Source organism: Tympanuchus pallidicinctus, unplaced genomic scaffold (genome assembly GCF_026119805.1).
Source record: "Tympanuchus pallidicinctus isolate F22 unplaced genomic scaffold, pur_lepc_1.0 scaffold21, whole genome shotgun sequence".
In the NCBI taxonomy this organism is placed as follows: domain Eukaryota; kingdom Metazoa; phylum Chordata; class Aves; order Galliformes; family Phasianidae; genus Tympanuchus; species Tympanuchus pallidicinctus.
In genome coordinates, this window is record NW_026294733.1 from 9,969,693 (window position 1) to 9,989,534 (window position 19,842).

The 19,842-nt window shown below is 47.0% G+C and overlaps 2 protein-coding genes across 7 annotated transcripts in view; both read left to right on the top strand.

Annotated features, from left to right (window-relative positions):
- The window catches only part of KCNIP1 (potassium voltage-gated channel interacting protein 1), a 302,655-nt gene extending 296,830 nt beyond the window's left edge, over positions 1-5,825 (top strand). For all 6 annotated transcript variants that reach the window (XM_052684938.1, XM_052684939.1, XM_052684940.1 and 3 more), the window contains exons 5-8: positions 1,083-1,190; positions 1,758-1,862; positions 2,421-2,483; positions 3,669-5,825. In XM_052684938.1, the coding sequence (XP_052540898.1) occupies positions 1,083-1,190; positions 1,758-1,862; positions 2,421-2,483; positions 3,669-3,716 (324 nt within the window). In that variant the 3' untranslated portion in view covers positions 3,717-5,825. The remainder of the gene's footprint in view (positions 1-1,082; positions 1,191-1,757; positions 1,863-2,420; positions 2,484-3,668) is intronic.
- Positions 5,826-10,013: 4,188 nt separating this feature from the next.
- Positions 10,014-19,842, top strand: part of GABRP (gamma-aminobutyric acid type A receptor subunit pi) — a 28,121-nt gene continuing 18,292 nt past the window's right edge. Inside the window, exon 1 of the mRNA XM_052684924.1 lies at positions 10,014-10,151. The gene's annotated coding sequence lies outside the window, so the exon portion shown is untranslated. The remainder of the gene's footprint in view (positions 10,152-19,842) is intronic.

A 19,842-nucleotide genomic window follows, 5' to 3' on the forward strand; every position in this document is an offset into this window, starting at 1 on the left:
GTACGTTCCTGGAATGTATGCATTTTCAAAGCTGATTTGAGATGTTCAACAAGGATCTCACATAGTCAGTTCCTGAGGAATACCAAATCCACCCCATAGCTGCAGCCTGCGTCTGCAAACAGAAAGTGGTGGAAACGCTAGGCAGCCCCACTTTATGCCATCGAAGTGGCCAAATCCCCATTAGTTCCAGGTGTGACAGAGAGATTATTTATCAGCTGTGGGAAGGTTGCCATATGGAAGTGCATCTCTGTAGTGATGGCTGCAGTGGGAGTTCTGCCTGTATCAGCCCTTCTGGAGAGCATTAAGAGACTTCCAGAGTCCTAAACGGACTGACCCACAGCAAAATGCTTAGACAAGTATATTTGAAAAACGCTGAGCTTTCCTTCCGGGCAAATCTGTCTTTTTGGTGGTTATCACATGTAAGCATTTTGTCCCCTTTTTTGTATTGTTCAGCAAGCTTTAATTTCTCTTGAGTGTGGGTAAAAAGGAACAAAGGTCTTTAGGAAGCAGTGCTCTGCCCCGTGCAGAGCCACTGGAGATGATACAGGGAGGATTAAGTGTGTTAAATGAGACACCAGGTAGAGTATAGCTGCTTTAGCTCAAAGCTCTGCCTGTACTGACAAATACAGCAGTGCTGCTGAGCCACTGCACAGCGCAAACAATAAATCAAAGTTATTGCAAGCAATAACTCCACTCCAAATCAAAAATGCAAACAAAATACCGTGTCCCAGATTGAGTTAGTAGAGGTGGGAACCACACTTGGCTAAACGTGTTGTATTTTGCCAGGGGACAAAACCTGAGCTTCCCTGCGTGGCAGAGAGGTCTGGAGTTTTGCCGGCCCTCTCAGGGTGGGCGCAGGGAGGATGCACAGTTCAGTACTTGAGGACTCTTGGGGTTTTCCCAGTTCCCTCTTACACGTTTATTAGCGCTGCTCAGACCATCTTAGCGGGCGCTGTGTCCGTGGAGCTCAGTCAGAGGATACATTCATCCTATGTGGGTAACTTCTCTGGGGGGTGCAATGAGGAGCGTGACTTGGAAAGGGATGTTGCACAGATTCTCATTTCTCTCTCTGCCTCAAACAGGATTTTGTGATGGCGTTGTCAATTCTGTTGCGGGGAACAGTTCATGAGAAGCTCAGATGGACATTTAACCTTTATGACATAAATAAGGATGGCTATATAAACAAGGAGGTAGGGCTGTTTCTGACAAATGTAGTTGATTTCTATGAGAGCTGACTTGTTTCTGTTGCATAGCACAGTTAACATTGCATACAGCTCATCAAGCATATAAAACTGGACCTGAGTGTTTTTCTGTCTAAGAAAGTGCAAAGTGATCTCACACTGTATTATTTTGTAGATGTGTTTTCCTATGTTACACTGGCTTTCATGGTTAGCTCTTACCTGGAGAAAAACCCTGGTTTAATCTATGAGCAGTGCAAAGCTGTGAAGAGGAGGGGAGGGGATGATGACAGCAGGTACTCAGTGACCAAGGTGTATTAGGGGCTTCTGGCTGCACTGGGAGGTGTGATGTGGGCTCACCCAGAGCACTACAAGCCCCCCAGATTTGTAGGTTAGCACATATCTGATGATGCATCTGTCTGCATGCATGTGTTCTTGGGGGGACAGTAGATATGGGCACGAGGTCTGTGCTGTTTTGTTAACAGGAGAGGGTGAAGAAAAGGGCAGTAAAAGACATAAATGTGCTATCATTTCTATTAATTTCCCTGTTGTGCTTTTGTTGTCATGTCACTACTGCAGGAGATGATGGATATAGTAAAGGCAATTTATGATATGATGGGAAAGTACACGTATCCTGTGCTGAAGGAAGATGCTCCAAGGCAGCACGTAGAAGTGTTCTTCCAGGTACTTCAATTCTGATGATTTCTCAACACCTGAGCTCTTCACTGATACACTTCAAGATTAATCCCAGCTACACAACTGTTTCCTACTGTACATCCTAAAACAAATTCTAGTAGCCATCCAACCTAATGCTGCAGTGCCTGCTGACTTCTTGAGTCTGAGGTATCCTATTTGACTTAGCCCAACCCTTTGCAACGGGAGGATGTCCATCCAGTGAATGTAGAGCTTCTGTATGTATCACTGTCATTTGGTGCTTCTCTTCTCAACTGCTCATAAAGACAGACAGCAATCATATGGTGAGGCAGTGAAGAAATAAATGATGTAATATGAGCAGAGGTTGTTGCATGTGTATAACAAAGGTTCAGGTGGAGATGACCTCGAAAGTCCTCCGCATACCAGAGTGAACCAGTTCTTAGCTGCCAGCAAATTGAACCAGTGGCACCGAGTCTGTAATGTTGGCTGGTCACGTGCCTTAGATTTATTCAAGTTACAGCACATAGGATGTTATACTGTTACCACAGTGTTATCTATGGGAACTAAATGTTTGTTTTTATTTTGCAGAAAATGGATAAAAACAAAGATGGTGTTGTAACTTTAGATGAGTTTATCGAATCGTGTCAGGAGGTAAGGATGAAATGCCAGGTGCAACAAAAGGTACAGATCATGCCACCGTCTTTGTTTTCACTTCCACCAAACTTCATTTGCAAGGAGGTGCCACTCCATCCCGGGGTTCCTTTGCTCTCTAAAAAAACAAGCAGCTGTAAGATTGGTGGTGCTCTGTGATGCTGCTGAGCCATCAGGGCTGTGGGGTCAGGCTGGTCAGTGCTGCTGATTCTGTGACAAGTACACAATTATGAGAAAGCTCATAATGCCCTTTACCTTCCTCAGGATTTTATTTACTTAGTTGTATATTTAAGAGGCTGACGCTGTGTCTTCAGTGTGTGATTAGAGATCTTAGTATCAAAGCAGCTTCAACAGTAGGGTTTTGTTAAACCAGAACCAGGGCAGGGTATTTGGTTCCTTACTGTTGATGTGCTTGGGCTTGCAGCTCACAGACCCATGCACTGCCGTGTGTTATCTCCTGGCACACCAGAGCCATGCCACACAAAGGTGGTGTTTTTTACTTTAAGGAAACAAACAAATGTGCTTACCTCTGCCATATCTGAGGCTGCAGCTTTCGGGCAGTGAAGTCATGGCATGGCTGTGCACAGGAGGATTGGTTCCCCACACAGGGCATCACCAAACTGTGTTAGGATGAGTGAGGTGGATGCTGCTACCAGAAACAATCTGGTATTTCCCTTATGTGTCTCCAACTCTCTCATTTGGATCCAGGGACCTGAGAGAGGCTGGTATTTCATGTATTCTTGTTTTGAGCCCCAGGTGTTCCTGTGAGGAACTGGTCCTTCATGGCAGCATGCTTGTCCGTTCAAAGCTGTCATTTCATTTATGCTTCTGAGGCAGATGAAGCTAAATACACACCTTCATATTCAGGATCAGTGCAGTGGGTGCCGATGTCTGAGGGCACAGCTTCAATGTTGGTTGAGCTTTTCTTCTGTGAAGCACAGGCCATGCTGGAAGCCAAGCTTAGGAGAAAGTCCTCTGCATGCCTCAAACCAGTCAAGATGCTGAAGTAAAAGCGCTGCTTTTCCAAATCAGGATCTAACTGTTGAATCCATTCAAGCTCACCGAGGGTGGAAAGCAAGGCTGTTGCCTGCAGTAGTCCCCGCAGAGCCCCTGCTGTGCCGTGCCAGGTTAGGAGTTGTGTTCATCAGTGCTCCTTTCATGAACGTGTCTTCTCGTTGCTTTCAGGATGACAATATCATGCGGTCCTTGCAGCTCTTTGAGAACGTAATGTAACCATGCCTGGAAAGCTCTGGAAGAGTCAGAGACTGTGTGTGTAACAAAGACCTCCTTTCTGGGTGAAAGCTTTTTATAATTCAGCCATGTTCAATTCAGCCAGCGTGTGAGGGTTTTGTATGACGTGTCCAACCAAACGGCAACTGAATGCAACTGATCCCATCTCTCCTCTGCAAGAGACGACGGTGGACCTCTATTTCATTTTGGAAGCATGCAAATACTTTAATAAAACCTGACGAGAGAGCTGCTGCTTGAAGCTCGATGAGTAATACACAGCGTTCTGTTTGCAAGCCACAAGTCCTGCTTTAATCTAGCAAGCTTGATTGCGTATGATAGCTCATGTTGATAGCATATTCAGCCACCTATTACAAGCAAAAAGCTCAGTCCATACAACCATATGGCAAAATGTTTTATGGATGCCTTGCCTTTAATCTGCTTTTACAGAAAAAAAAAAAAAGAATCTACAAGGGCCATCTGTAAAAATGAACAGTGAATGTACCTAGGACGTTAAGCAGACAGCCCGTGTAGCCAGCATCCCCATTTCTGCAGAGATCTTGCTTCTCACTGCACTGGTGCCACCACGCTGAGGCTGGTGGAGGTATTCCTAAGCACATCAACCAGAGGAACTCGATGCCAGGGTTAGTCAGAAAGGAGCAAAGCGTGAGTAGCACGTAAATTTTGAAGTGCAGAGCAAATCTGATCAATGATGGTAAGTTGTTGCAGGACCAGGTAGGTTTATAAGGGCAGCTAGGGGAAGATGCACACCTGCTCTGGTCCCAGCCACCTTCTGCAGTCCCGGTGCGCTGTGGGACACCGAGCGATTCTCCACTGTGCACCTCAGCAGCACCGTGGCCGTGCGATGGTCCTTCCGCTGTGGTTTGGCACCTGCTTCTTAGATGCGTCACTTGAACATCTGTATTCCTCCATTAGATGTTAAAACAAAGTGACTTCTACTCTGTGGAGTTATTTAAGCTTTCCAGAAAAGGGCCAGGTGGTGCAGCTGTGTTCCCACGTAAGGGCCTTGGCACCCACAGAGTGCCAAATAAGTTTAATTGGCGCCTGCATGGTTGCTGTTAGTATCAGAAATGTCTGCCGGGGTAGTTCCACATTTTCTGTAGTAAAATCTTTATCCCACAAGACAGTTGCATGACTCGTACAAGTCCTGATCCTTACCAATGCCCCGAAGAGCTTTGTTGGGGGGAATTGTTGGTTTCTTTCTTCCAAGAGGGAAACAGGAAGAGTCATGTAGCGAATTTATACCAAGGTTGGATTATGCCCAGTAGATGTGTCTGCTGAGGAACAGGTCAGCCTGCTTTGCAGAGGAGTCTTAAGGAAAATGGCTGTTCCCAAGCAGCTGATGGTTGGGAAACCAAGGGAAGGAGGGAGCAGCCACCTGTACCAGCTGCACAAACCACACAAAAAGGGGAATCCCCTGTCGCACCCAACATCGTCCCTGTCCAGTAAGCATATATTTTTATTATGTCAGATACTATATTGCTAATATACTGTTGGCACTGAAGATATATTTTAAATATTACGTATGTGGAAGCTTTTTATAAGACTAAATATATAGTATGCCTAATTTCTGTAGCCCTATGTTTTATAAAAAAAAATTAATCTGTTGAAATATTCCTGGTTATAGAGGTAGGTCTGATCAGTACTGGAGTAATGCTATGTGTATTCCTCAAGATGGGAAGTGTTCTTTTTTTCTGTGCTTCTGCATACTCTTCTGTGTGGTCTTTGCTTTGTTCCCCCAAGTTTACTTGTCATCAAAACAGCTGGTCAGCTGAGGGAAGTTACTTGTATGCAGGAATGACATCTCAATCTGTCCTGTTCGCTGCCTTGCACGCAATTACCATGAATTAATTCCTTCTAGCAAGTATGCAGAGCAAAGCAGCTCCAGTGATGTGCTGGGATTCACAGAAGGGATGCAGTGCTGTGAGAGTAGCCTTGTCGTCCAGCTGTCCAGTTTTGTCTATTTGTTTTTTGTTTAATAGGCACTTGGTAAAGACATCAGCTGTAGCTGGAATAATGCCCAATATTTATGTTGTTCCTTCTTGTGATTCTTCTTGTAATCACTTGGGCAAATAACAGCCTTCAGTGTAACAAGCAACCTGCTTTGTTCTCCTCCATCCCTACAGGCATGTGTCTGTTGTCAGTCTGAGCAGGTAATGTCACTGGACCAAAAAAGGGAAAGCAACCATTTGTACTGAGTTCTTCAGTGTCTTTAACCTCTAACAGTGATGCTCCAAATGTACTCGCAAGATGGCATATGTGGCCTGAATATTTCTCAGAATTGGAATGTGCCTTTTTCAGTAGACCAGAAGTATTAATAGATGTGTGATCCTTGTAGACCCTGGAGCTAAATTAATTTCTGGAGCCACCCTGAATTTGGCCTCAGCTGTGTTTTCAGTCTCCGCTAGGAGAAGTGTTGTGTCCCAGGGACCAGAACTGCTCTGGGTCAAGTACAGCCTGACTGAGCAACATACCTGAAATATCTGCATGTTACTCTCAATGTATCTTTAAGTGCATTGCTGAAGCCAGATTACTATTAGTGCCCTTACACTTTTTGTTTCTCCTCTTCTGCACTGCTGTAGTTTTTATCAGTTCCCAGTAATGATGGCCTTGTGTTAGGAAGAGAGGGAGATGCTGAAAGCTGCTCTGGTCCTGACTCCTAAGCCATAACCAGAGCCCAGCTGCCATTGCCGGTGCCTCATGCCTGCCATTTGCTCCTGGATTGCTGCTTCTATGTTCCCCTTAAGGTGCCATCCAGAGACCCAGCCAGGCCAGGAGAAACTCATGGGGTTCAATAAATCCAAGTGCAAGGTTTGGCACTTGGGTCACAGCAAGCTCTGCTATCAGTGCAGACCCGGGAATGTAAGGTAGAGCATGGCTGTAAACTAAAAGAGGGGAGATTTAGGTTGGATATGAGGAAGAGGTTTTTTACAGTGAGGGCAATGAGGCAGTGGCACAGGGTGCCCAGAGATGTGGTGGATGCACCATGTCTGCAGGCACTCAAGGTCAGGCTGGACGGGGCTCTGAGCACCTGATTTAGTGGAGGTGTCCCTGTTCAGTGCAGGGAGTTGGACCAGGTGGCCTTTAAGGGTTCCTTCCAACTCAAACTCTTCTCTGATTGTAAGTCTGTTGCTACAATAGGAGGATTTGCCACGTGACGCACAACAGCAGCATTTCCTGTAGCTCTGGTCATGTATTCTGGCTCTGGTGACAGAGCAGTTGCCTTTGTGAAACCATTTATTATCCTGTGTTTGTCCACGATCCCACTGCTAGCAGCCGGAGGCTTGTGTGCATCAGTGCCCAAGGGCCTCGGGGTTTTCCGTGAGCAGCATCCATGCACGTGGCAGGTGACAGAGCTGTAGTGACTGTGAGAGAGTCATCCTCTGCATGGAAATGTCTTTGGGTTTGCCTTTTATGTTCTTGGTGAACGTTAGTTTGTAAGCTTGCAAAGCCTCTCATCGCTCATAAATGAGGCTTGCAATATTGATGGCAAATACTTACTGCTACGGCTTTCCAAATAAAACATAGTATGCTGTTCTGATCTCATCTCGCCATCGATCCTCTTGCCAGGATGTGAAGGAAGCTGCTGCGCTGCCTGCTAAGTTACAGTTAGACTCTGTCAGTGCTATCAGCTGTGCACATTTTCTTGAAGCTGTGAATGTTTCAATAACATCTGCATTGTAAGTCTGACTGTTTCACTACTTACAAGCATTAATCTGCATTTTCATGCTAGCGTTTTCTAATAAAAGCCTTTCTAACATGCGCTTTAGGCAACCATCTGTTGAAAAATAGGAATATGATGAATGATGATGCAAAAAAAAAAAAAAAAAGCAAGCAATGTAATTCATCTGTTGTCGTTGATGTACATTTTCCTGTATTTTTGAATGCATTGCAATACTGTGAGTAACTGTATGTTGAGTTGCAAACCTGAAGGTGCGGATATACAAAGGTTCCAGCGCCGCAGGCAGGACTTTGGCAATGCCAGGCTGCAGCACGGTAAGAGCAGGGCATCTTCATGTCAGCTCGTTGCTCGTGGGAGCGCCGTGAAGGACTTGTGGGAAAGTGCTGCTGGTGTCGGTGGTGCAAACTAAAGCCATGCGGGTGGAGCGGCGGTGCGTCGCTCCTGTTAAAAATGCTGTTATCCGGTGGCAGTTTGTATGACGTTTTGTTGAATGGTTTTGAAGATTTGGGTTTTAATAATAAAAACTACGTGTCTGTAGGGGGGTGTCCTCCTGTATGCCCAGTATGCATTTTCCTCTCACGGGACGCTGTCAGGTTAATGATGTACAGCCAGGAGACTGATAGAACCACGCATCGATCTGCACAGGGGCTGCTAGACTGCTGAAGCTACGTTTACATGGTAATGATTTCTTTCCATTGCTGATCTGGGGATGCTCGTCTGTTTGGTGTGGTCACATACACCTCTGTTTGTCCCTGGTGTGAATAAGAGTTTGGAAATACTCAACTTGATTCACTGGTACTGTCTTGGAACAGTAGAAGCTGAAAATTTATAGATATCTTTTTTCTCTTGGGTATTTTTGCTTAAGTACCTCTAGGTAACAGAAATTACACTGAAGAACATGCTAGCACTACTTGCAGAGATATGAAAAATAAGCCTCTCCATGTCCCTTTATCTCTGGTTTGTTGAAAGCATCCATTCTGACACACAGAGAATTACAGAATAAGTTTTACTAGATTTATACATGTACGTATAGAGATACACATATGAAAATTTGGTCAGCTTCATCACACAGGGTATAATACATCCCCCAGCACATCCCCAGACAAGGAACATTGTTTTGCATACTTGCAGAAATGTGAAAATAAAGGTGTCTGTGTGTGAAACGCAGCCTCAGTCTCGCTGCAGCACTGCCAGGGCAGCTCTCAGCATGCGGCGAGGGAGCAGCCAGCAGCAGCCAGCACTGCTGCCTATGCAGGACGATGGCACTTCCATGGACAGAGGCCCAGCTGCTGCCCGGCGATGGACGGCTGTTGAAGCTCCTGGTTGGCACCTCTCACAGCACCAGGTCACACCAGCGGCTGCATGGTTTGCACACAGCTGCATGCATTTGTTTTTGATGCAGTTTTTAGTGCCGGATCTGCTGAAGTGGCTGCGTGCTGCCCGTTAGCACTGTGAGTGCTGCATCTCTGGGATCCTCCTGGATGTGACAGAGTGAGAATGAGCGGTGTGATGCAGCTCAGCATATGCTCATGGTTACTTTAGAATTCAAAGCCTTCAGGCTATGAGATTAATTCTGTGATCTCTGCTCGTTTGTGCAGGCCCAGCAGAGGTGGAGGAGGAAAGACCTGGCATCAAGATCTCTGCAGGAGCCGAAGTTACTGACCATGTGGATCTCTTCCATTTTGGGTCAGAAAATGCATCTGAGATGGAAACACCCAGAGAAACTGTGCTGAAGAAAGTGAGTCTTGTCCCTGTAGCAGAGTGGGATGCGGCTGGGAGCATTTTGGGATAGCCTGATTTAACCCCATTTAACAAATTGCTCTGTGAAAAATGATGGTTTTAAGTCTCGTTGCAGCACAGTGCCTGCTGCTAGGTCCTCTAAGCAGAGATGTCCCAGGGGCCACGACTGCCCTTCTTAGAATTAATGAGTCATGTGCTGCCAGTGTGGGTTTGGTTTCATTGTAACTTACAGCTTGAACAATTAATGCTGTGTTTTCAGCAGCAAATGAGTAGATGCCAGGCTTTTGGATAGCAGAGTCTGAGCACTCCGTGAGGTCAGATAGAATAAACACTGGTAAAGTGCTTCTGCTGCCCGTGGAGCTCACACAGGAACGCTAGATGTCAGTGAGGGCCAGCAGCCGGCAGGTTGTGGCAGCACTGCAAGGGGCAGGAGATGGCTGCATAGGATCAGGTGTGGGAACTGCATAAGCAGGAATCCTGCGTGCCTTTGTACACTGGAAGGCTGGTGATGGATGGAACCCCGCTGTGTGGCTGGGGATGGCTGCTTGTTTGCTGACACAGACAGTGACTTGCTAGTAAGCAATTGCTCATCTTGGGAGTCTTCTCTTGAAACATGGAATAACACCACCACAGGCTTTATGTTGTTATGATGAGACAGAAGGGTCTAGAACAGCTCATGTGCATTTTTCAGTTCGATTACTTGGATTGATTCACATTGAGACATCACAATTACAATTACAAATTACAAATACATTACAATTTAACACATCATAAAAATGTGGTCTTCTGTGATCTGCTAACGTCATTAATATCAGTTAATGCAGATGTCCATATTTATTACTAACATATTACTAACTTCTTTCATTTCCAGCAATATCGAAAGCTAAGCCAGTCTTATTACCCACTTTTGGAATGTCTGACCCAAGATCATATGGATTTCATTACCAGCTTAGAGCCTCATGTCCTTACCTCAGTGTCTGGAGGACTTACTGCTCGAGGTAAGACTTGTCGACTTCTGAAAATCTATTTTACAGAGTAGATAACTTAGCCAGTATGTGTTTCATTTTGCATTAAGTTGTAATAACATCATGCTCAAATCTTTAAGGACATCTGCTACAGACAAGCAGTTGAGCCATTATCTGTATCAGTGTCCTTTTAAAATGAAGTATGAGCAAATAAGAGGCTCCTTTTGAAAGGAGAAGGAGGTAGATTTCAGTTAGAGGAATCCTTTGTGGTGGTTTCAGCAATAAGGCTAACAGAGTATGTAAGCTTGAGTCTTACTGTGGCAGCGAATATTTCATGCACGTCACACAATAATGTGAAGAATGCACAGCCAGGAAGACAAGGGAAAGCATTTTGGAAGCTGCAAACCCAAAAAGGAGAATTTCTGAATTTGAAGACTCGCATTTCTGAAAGCACGTTGGCCTTAATCTCTGTTTGGAACAGAAATCTCATTACAGCCAGAGAAAAGGATATTCCAGGGCTTGAGGAGCCCAGCTCAGCGGGGCAGAAAAGATCACTGCAGAAATTCATGTGACACTGCAGAAACCTGTAGGTAATTTTAGATACTGTAAAAGCAGTGTTCAGAAGTTTAATGGACAAGAAGAGATGTACTGTTCCTTTAGTGACACTTCACGGTGGGTTTGGTGCAGCACTTGGAATATTCTGTGTGACCTCTGTGGTGACAGCAGCCGAACACCTTGCTGGCTGCCACGTGCGTCTGCAGAGGAAAAGGTGCCCTGTTTTGGGTTTGAGGAACGTTGGTGGCAATGGGCTGAAGCCTGCTTGGGATAGGGGCTGGAGGTGCCTCACAGTGCTGACAAAGTCTGGTTGAGATAGACAGAGCTCTGTGTGTTAGAGGGGAGGGTGAGCAGTGAAATGTGGCACAGCTGGTCAGACCTGTTCCCAGCACTGGGATTTTTCCTCCTTTGTCTCTTTCTTCACACTTGGCAAAGAGGGGAGAAATAGATGTTGTCTGGCTGGTCTTCTATGGTTTCGCTCTCGAGGTATTTTTAGTGCACTGATCTATGGGCAGCCGGGCCCTGACTGCCCGTTCCTTGTTTGTTTTCAAGGAGAGGCAGTTCTGCAGCTCCCCCACAGCCCCAGCTTCCATTCACAGCCCGTGTGGAGTCCAGAACTGACCCCTGGGCACAGCTGCTTGGCAAACATGCTGAGACTGCTGTGGGCAGCAGGCTGCCCTTGTCCCACAGTGCCGGACGCTTCTGTGTGCTCCCCCTGCCCAGAGCTGCACGAAAATCCAATACTATCAGTTTTGAGACGTTGCGGTGGGTGTCAGACAGCAACACTGCCCAGAAAATGCTACCGTGTCAGTATAGTGTGAATTTCCTAGTATAATACTTGTTTTTTCTTCCCCTCTTAGCTTAATGAAAGGCATTTTGGTGTTAAAACGGCCTTTGAGGGCTCCTGTGCTTCTGCTGCAGGTGCAGCCATCTGCTTTTTGCAGTTGAGTTGCCCAAGACTCAGGGCTTGGAATGCTGTTGGTGCACTGCAGTGGTGTCCTTTGGTGGCTCCAAGGCAGTGAGGAGGGCTCCCATGCTGCTCTGCCTTGTTGGAAATATCCAAATAATTTTGTCAGGACAGTATCTCTGATAAAAGCAGGTTTTATTCATGATTGCAGTGGCGGGCGTCCCGCGAGCAGGAGCACCCCTAAGGACACAGTGATAGCTTTTGTATGTTGTAAAAAAACAAAAAAACAAAAAACCAGAGTGCGTTTTGGAGCTGAGGATGGGGTGCTCTCATTGTAAAATACAGAATTTAAGCTCAGATTTGAATAAGTAGCCTGTGATGGAGTGATTCAGCCAAGAAAGGGCAGTGGTTTGAGATCTTGTTGTGCAGCTGGGACCTGCTGATCAGTCTGAGATACACCACTGAAGGACTCTATTAGCATTTCCTCCTCTTGAAGCATGCTGTGTCATGGAAGGATGGTTTCCTGGCTCCCCTTTCTCCCATTTCTCAAATATTCTGCACAATTTTTTTTAATGGGTGCAGTTTTAGCCTGACCAAAATATATAGATGAGAAAGCAACAATTGTGGTGGGGACATCTTTAGGCCCAGACTGCAGGGCTCAGGAAACACACTTTGTCTGCGTATTGCCTCGCGTGACTGATGGGATGAATGGCTGTGCTTTGTTCTTGCTCAGGTCACATCTATCTGGTGGCTGCAGACACCCAACGCCTGGCTTTCCTGAAGGCTCACCTGGATTGGCTGCAGAGAACCAGGATGGCTCTGCAGGGCAGCCCTGCATGGGCTCAGAGCAGTTTCTGCATGGCCTCACCAAATCAGGCACGCAACTTCTGAGAAGCTCTGCAGATCCAGCACTGCACCGCAGTGTGGGGGAGGTGTTTGCTGAGGAGGCACCAGGTGCTGACTGCTGCTCCAGGGCAGGGCCCTGCTGTTAGCAACTGATGCTCAGAAAAAGGGACACAAATCTGTGTGTCTCTAAGAGAGATGCTTCTGTTCAGAGCAAATTTTTGGATATAAAACTTCATCTCGTTGGCTTTGTACAGGGTGAACTTGATATTTTCCAAGCGTGTTTATTCACCTGAAATATAGAAACATCTTAACGTGGGAAGAAGCTCTGTGCACAGGTTTCAGCATTACAAATGATCACTTCTGCTGTCTGTTACAGTGCTGCTGATGTATTCTGTCTGAAGCATGTCGCATACTGTGGCACTCTGCTTCACTGCTGTCCCAGCAGGTTGGCATCTGATGTGAATTAGTGATAAATTCATTTAAAATACCTTAATGTGGCAATTGAAGGCAATCGTTAATAGTTAGGTTAACGAGAGCGTTGGCTCTCTTCCTTCTCTTGCCGTCTCCCTCGTGGTGCAGTGCGTGCGTTCTGCAGGCAGATGTATGGCCCTGTCATAAACAAGTTCCTTGGGAGTGCACTGGGGCTTGGGGTGCCGCCGGTCCCACGGGGACACTGCTCAGTACTTTTCCAGTTGCACTGTAACTGCTTTGGGTGTGTGTGGTCCTCAGCAAGTGTGGCTGCAGCAGTAAATAGGACAGAGGGCCTTTCGGGACACACTGGCTGCTTTCTCTGTGCTGGTGACGAGTGCCATACAGGTGGTTGGTGTTCGCCATCGGTTTAGAAGCAGCTCAGATTTCTGGCCGTAGGAACTGGCAGTGTTATTTGTGCCAGTGCCCGGAGGTGCTCCAGTACTGCAACCATGCTTAACCATCCTTATGTATCATAGAATCATAGAATGGCCTGGGTTGAAAAGGACCACAGTGACCGTCTAGCTTCAACCCCCTGCCAACCAGCAGCCCAGGCTGCCCAGAGCCACATGCAGCCTGGCCTTGAATGCCTGCAGGGATGGGGCATCCACAGCCTCCTTGGGCAACCTGTTCCAGTGCCTCACACCTCTCCCCAGGACACACAGAGCTGGCTGGGGACCCCATCCATAGCTGTACTGAACTGTGCAAATGCTGGTAAGGCTTTGAATTTCATGAGATTTAAAACCCGAAGGAGAGATTGCAGTTATTATTATTTGTTTTTTAAATCCCTTCAAAACATTTTCAAACCCGCATTTTTGTTCAGGCTGCTTTACATCCTGCCGTAATTCAGAGCAAAGTTAATGTTTCACGCTGGGCTGCAGTAAGTTGGGTAAAGCAGTGTTTCCTCATTTGTTGTGTAACAACAGTTATCCTTTTATAGTGTCCCCACTACGTTACACTGATAAAGACCAAAAAGCATTGCTTGATACCTTCTAACAACAGTTGGGTCTATTTCTAAACACAGATAAGTTTCTGTTCTGTACTGTCTATTGCTGAGGCATTTTTGAGACAGTGAAGCCCTGCCAATTCTAAGCAATGAAAGCTGCCTATCTCCTGGCAAACCTAACACAACTGCTTTGAAAGTGAAATATAGAGCTAAGCCACCTTGCTTTGTTTCTCCCCAAAGCAAAAAATACTTGCTCCTTGGAAGTTGGTCTTGGAGATTATTCAGACGCTGTATGATTAAGCCTTTCAGAGATGTTCTTTCCAAGGAGACACTAAGCACTTCCATTCCTGGGCCTGATGCAGCTAAGTGTGTGCTCACATGGCTTTGTGCTGAAGAGGATGTGGTGGCTGAGCACTGGCAGGGCTGGGATTCGAGCTGTAACAGAGCAAGAGCCTCAGGTAAGATGTGTAAGAAACAGAGGGTGGTGAGGCACTGGAACAGGTTGCCCATGGAAGTTGTGGATGCCCCATCCCTGCAGGCATTCGAGGCCAGGCTGGATGTGGCTCTGGGCAGCCTGGTCTACTGGTTGGTGACCCTGCACGTAGCAGGGGGTTGAAACTAGATGATCATTGTCTTTTGTGTCTGGGCTGTCTTTTTCAGCCCAGGCCATTCCATGATTCTGTGTATTAGCTCTTCTACTTGTCTGCTGGTAGCACACATTGCTGCCTTCGTATTGCACATGGATTATGGGGATCTAACATCTTCCATTATCCAGAATTCCTCTGCTCAAAAGTAACCTAGAGGAAGAATTATTGTTTTTGAATGGTGAAAATAATAATACAGAGAGTATTATAACCAGCAGCAAAGCACCAGATTTGTGCATATCAGTTCTCTTTAACAGGGATGAAATTAAGTACAAAAAGATCTCACCTTGGCTCTGAGGTGCTGTGTTCCTGCTGCAGGGGGAGTCCTGCTGCTGAGTGCAGCCATGTTTGGAGAGAGGAAGCACAAATCATCTGTGTGTTCATTTAATGCGTTCATCCAAGTATTTTGGCATTCTGGTTTCATCTTAAAACTCCCACCGTGGAAGAGAACAAGGCTTTGGTCCTTTATGCTGTTCAAAAGCATTCCAAACCACATCTGCCACCAATAAAGAACATCTTGTGGATGTGCAAACCAGAAAGCAGCACTTGCTACAGCCTGTCTAGTAAAGCACATCTTGATCTGATCTGCTGTCTCAGCCTATTTCAACCTATCCAAGAAACAATAAGCAATGCTTCCCTCCAGATCCTACTGCTGGTGCCAGCTAAAGCATCTGCCCATATTTTGGTACTGGAGGCACTTGTTATGGGCCAGATTAAATTGTATTATCTTTAAGATGAAGTTAAGCAAATGGGCAAGAATCTACACATGATCATTGGGTGCTGATGCGCACGCAGACGAAATAACATTCTCAGGTTGTAACAGGCAATGTCATGATGGAAGTAGTTAAGTGGGGCTTTGGGTTGGGGGAAAAAAAACATGTCTGGTACCTGTCCAGAACTGTTGTTTCTATGTGAAATGTTTGTTCAGTTCAAATGTTTGCAGCATTGGTGTGTTAGACCTGGTAAAAGCAGTGTTGGTAATGGAGAGTTTGTTGTTAGTGAGTGAGACGCAGAGAAGATCTGCACAAAGATGTGTTTCTGTGCATCTCTGTCTTTAAGGTCCCTGGCAGATGGTGTGAAGAGCAGTTATTTCCCTTTTTCATGTGGGTAACTATGGCAGGGAGCAATGAAGGCATTTTTCAGGGCAGAGTGGGTATGATGGACCCCTGGCATCACTGAGCAGCTCAGGTTCCTCTAATCTCGTGGCATTCCAGGAGGGATGTCTGTGCCCCAATGTGTCAGGGCACTAGGGGGGGAGAGGGGGAGTTAGAAGCTTTCTCGTTTCCAGTTAACTGAGAGCAGTTTAAATGGCAGCATACACAGCCATATTGATTACATCTCCCTGACCTTTGGTTTTTGAGCTGTGGTAGAGGCCTGGTGCATGAAAGCATCTTTCCTAGATCAGAGAACACTCCAGGGGTGACAGAGGGATGAGAGCTCTGCGCTGGTGGCGCTGGTCCGTCCTGCTCTGCTGGCATTGGACTGGTGGGGAAGGGAAGGATGGGAGCATCACTGCTGGCAATTATGCATCCCTGGTGACAGGCCTTGGCCATCAGTCATCAGCAACCTGCACTGCAGACTGGGACAGAGGCAAAGTCCAACCGTTCTGTGCAGCGGGGGAGGCTGGCTGCAAGTTCGTGCTTGCTTTATCCTTTCACCCAGGCAGAGTGGACTGCTTACCATTCAGTGTTTTATTTTTTGTTGTTGCTGTAGACACTGTTGTCAAGTCAGAGTTTGTTGTAAATATGCCCATGGTGTAAAGTGACATTTGTTTTTTCACGCTATCAGTTTCCTGCCTTCTCTCCATCTTTTCAAGCACCTATTTTAGAAAAGTTAGAGATATAAGTTATGCAATGGCTCTGACTTGGCAGTTGTCTTAAATGTTGGAATGGGGCAGCAATGCCACCAGCATGCTGCTGTCTGACAGCAGGGCAGTGCCATGGCTGTGCTGCCCATCCCTGCCAGTACCTCCAGGTGGTTGGGCAAGAGTTTGACCATCACTTCTTGTCATAGTGGGTGTGGGTGTCACTGCCAGGAGCCTGGCACAAAGCTGCAGAAAATAGTGGTAATGGATTTATATAAATAATAAATAAAGCCAACTGATTTATTGGCATGTTCTAGCCAAGCAATTAATTCTGCTTTTGGGAGGCAGAACCAAAGCAGAAAACATGTCATAACGCCAGATCAGAGCTGATAATGTATTCCTCCCTTCCTCAGTTCTCCACTAGCACGGATCAGCCTATTAAGGAATCATCTCCCAGAGCACAGGCCGGCTCCAGGAGGATCCCCAGCAGCTGCAGAGCCCAGCCCATATGGAGACAGAGCCAGAACCACACATGTTGGGATGGAGGGAGGGAGGGAGGGGAGGTGGGGGACTGCTCACCCAGCCACTGTGCTCCTGAGGGGCCCAGCATGGAGCTGGGAGGTCGGTGCTCTGAGCATGTTTTTTGCCATATTGCTTTGAGACACATTACTGCACAGATAGCTCTTAAGATAACAGGTCCTAAATGTAATACAGGACTGTGCTGTTTTACCCAGCGCTGTTCCTTGGTGGTATCCCACGTGGGCTGCCACATGGCACATCCCACACTGGAGGCAGCTGCAGCTTCTCAGGGAAAGGCTCACAGAGGCTTCTGATCTGGGAGCAACTTGTGGGACTTGGTGGTGTCTATGGATGCTGGTGGGTGCTTGAGGGCTCCGTGGTAGCACAGGTACAGCAGTGGGCATCCAGTGCTGGGTGAGGGGCACTTGGTGAGGGAGGGAATAGTCTGCATGCCTCTCCCTGCCCACACGCTTCCCTTTTTCTCAGTTTCTCACTTCACTAAGCATGGGTTGCATTTATCCAAAGCATCGAGTGTGCTAAGAAGCAATTTCAGATGCTGCAGGTAGAAGCTGCAGCACGTTCTGCTGCTGGGGAGTGGTTCTACCACCAGCACAGCACCACAGCGCTGCATCGGGTGGGACTGCAACAGGTACAGATGTAAAGTCAATGCAGTGAAGAGGAAACACTCAGGAGAAGGCTGCTGCCAAGGTGATCTCTTTGATCCTCTTATAGAGTTTCCTGTATGTGAAGTGGCTCTGAGGTTGGCTTCTGATGGAATTTGTCTTTATCTGAAACAAGAGGAAGTTGAACCTGTGGTCTCTTTCACAAATCTTTTGATTCAGTCAAGTGGAATGTGGCTATTTTTTCATCTAGACTTGCATCTTTATTGTGTGTCTTGCAGCAGGGGACTGAGCTTTTCTTGTATTTTTAGTATGTATGAATTGAAAAGTAAGAAATGGAAATAATGCATCCATCTACAAAAGGTGCTTCACTCTTGTTAAGCCAGGACCAAGGAACTGCCACATGAGCTCTTAACCAGGAAACAACAATGCTTTGGTTATTAAAAACCAAAGTCTCATCAAACTGATACCAGTGCACAGACAGAAATATTGCAGAGGAGATAAACCTGGTGATTGTTACCTGCGGGTTGCATCCATTCACTGCCTTGTCTTAGGATGTGGTGTGTACACTGGATCCTGAGCTCAGACATTGCCTTTTGGGAAGCATTGCTGTGATGGTCTCCTGCTGTAGTGCAGTGCAGCTCTGCCTTCCTGCTGCAGGCTCTCTGCGTGTCACAGGTGGGCAGTGACATCCAGCAGCAGGCAGGAGGCAGACAACCCAGTGTGCATCTCCTGGCATCGTGGATGAGCTGCCCAGGGCTGCAGTGCCAATAGAGCAAAGCAGGCAGTGCTCACTTGAGAAAATCAGCTTCTGAAGGGATGTGTTTATAGAGTACATTTATGGAGAGGAATGGCAGTGTGTTTGTGAATGAAGCTTCTATGAAAGTCCACAGCCAGAAATGCAGGTGGTGTGAGCGTGTCTCAGGGCCAGCCAAGGTGCTCCTCTGCTGCTGGTGATCTCACACTCAAACTGGTAAAAGTGCAGAGCTGTAGAAGTAGTCTTGAACTACTGGGTGCAAAGTATAGCTCTAATGAAATGTGACAGCGTGGCTTTCACGTTGCCACATTCAATTCATCAATATGAAGAGGGCAAACGCTTTGACGGGAGGCCTGGGATGATGAATGGGCCTGGATATGCCTCATCACTTGTTGAAACTGCAACCACCTGCTGAGGCTTCATTAACTGCAGAGGTTGTTAGTGGGCACCCCATGAACTGTGGCTGTTGGGGGCTGCAGGCTGAGGCTTGCACAGAGCTACTGCACCAGGCAGGGTCCTCCCAGCTGTGGGCACACACTGCCCAAGGGTGGGTGGTGAGCTTCCCTCCAGCCCTGGGGACACGGATGGATCCTGAGTGCCAGGGCTGCCATTGGAGCTGAGAGCACATCTGTGCACTTCAGCACCGAAGCCATGAAGCACAGCGTAAGAAAATGTCACCACTTAATTTTCCCAAACCTTCACCCTCCCTTCTGAAAGGAATGCCGTCAGTTTAGGAGAAGTCAATTTAGAACAAAAGACCAATGAATGTGGTGGCTCTTCTTCTTTTGCAAGTTTAAGCACCTCATCTTTCCTCGGAGAACAGCTCTAAATCATTTTATTTGCAGGCCCTAAGCAGGAATTTGTATTCATGCTAAGACATTTATTGAGTTAATTTATTTAAGGCCGGGGCATAATTTCTAATAACGGAAGAGTCTCCAGGCCCAGTGAAATTGTCTCCCTGATAGGGCATTAATATTTTAAGGGATTATAATATCTGCCAATTGATCCATGCCTCTGGGAGCAGCCAGCAGTTACTGATGAGCGCCATCCCAGGGATGGCCTGCAGTTATGCTGTACCCCACACAGGGCTGAGTACAGCATACAGCTGCTGGACGTGGCACTGTGACCGATTCAAACCATGGCCCAGGTGCTTCACACAGGGAGCTCTGCAGGCCCAGGAGTATTTCACTGCCCAACTGAAATTCAGACTGCTGTATCCTTAAGATGAACGGTGGAGCTGTGCTCCTTGGGCTCCATCTGGTAGTTTTTATCCATCAGTGTGTCGTCCCTGACTCACAGGCTCTGGTAGCTCTGTCTTGGCTCCCTCCGTTGCCCACACTGCATCCTTCCACCCAACGAGGTTCTGCCCATCTCAGCACACAGACCGGCTCCTGGGAGGCAGAAGCATAGTAAGGATTCAGGCATAACAAAGCGATCCTTTCTCTTGCTTCTTTTGTCCTCTGAGAGGTCAGTGAGTCCCTCCTGCTTTCCCTCCTGGAGGGCTGGGCCAAGGCACGTAGCGACTGCTCGACTGCCTCACATTTGTTGCCTCATTGCCCTATGGGCAGCCTGCACTGCACGCAGCACTGCGGTGGAGCCCAGCCAACAAACCTCTGTCAGGGAAACTTTCCCCTTGACCTGGCTGTCAGTGATGACAG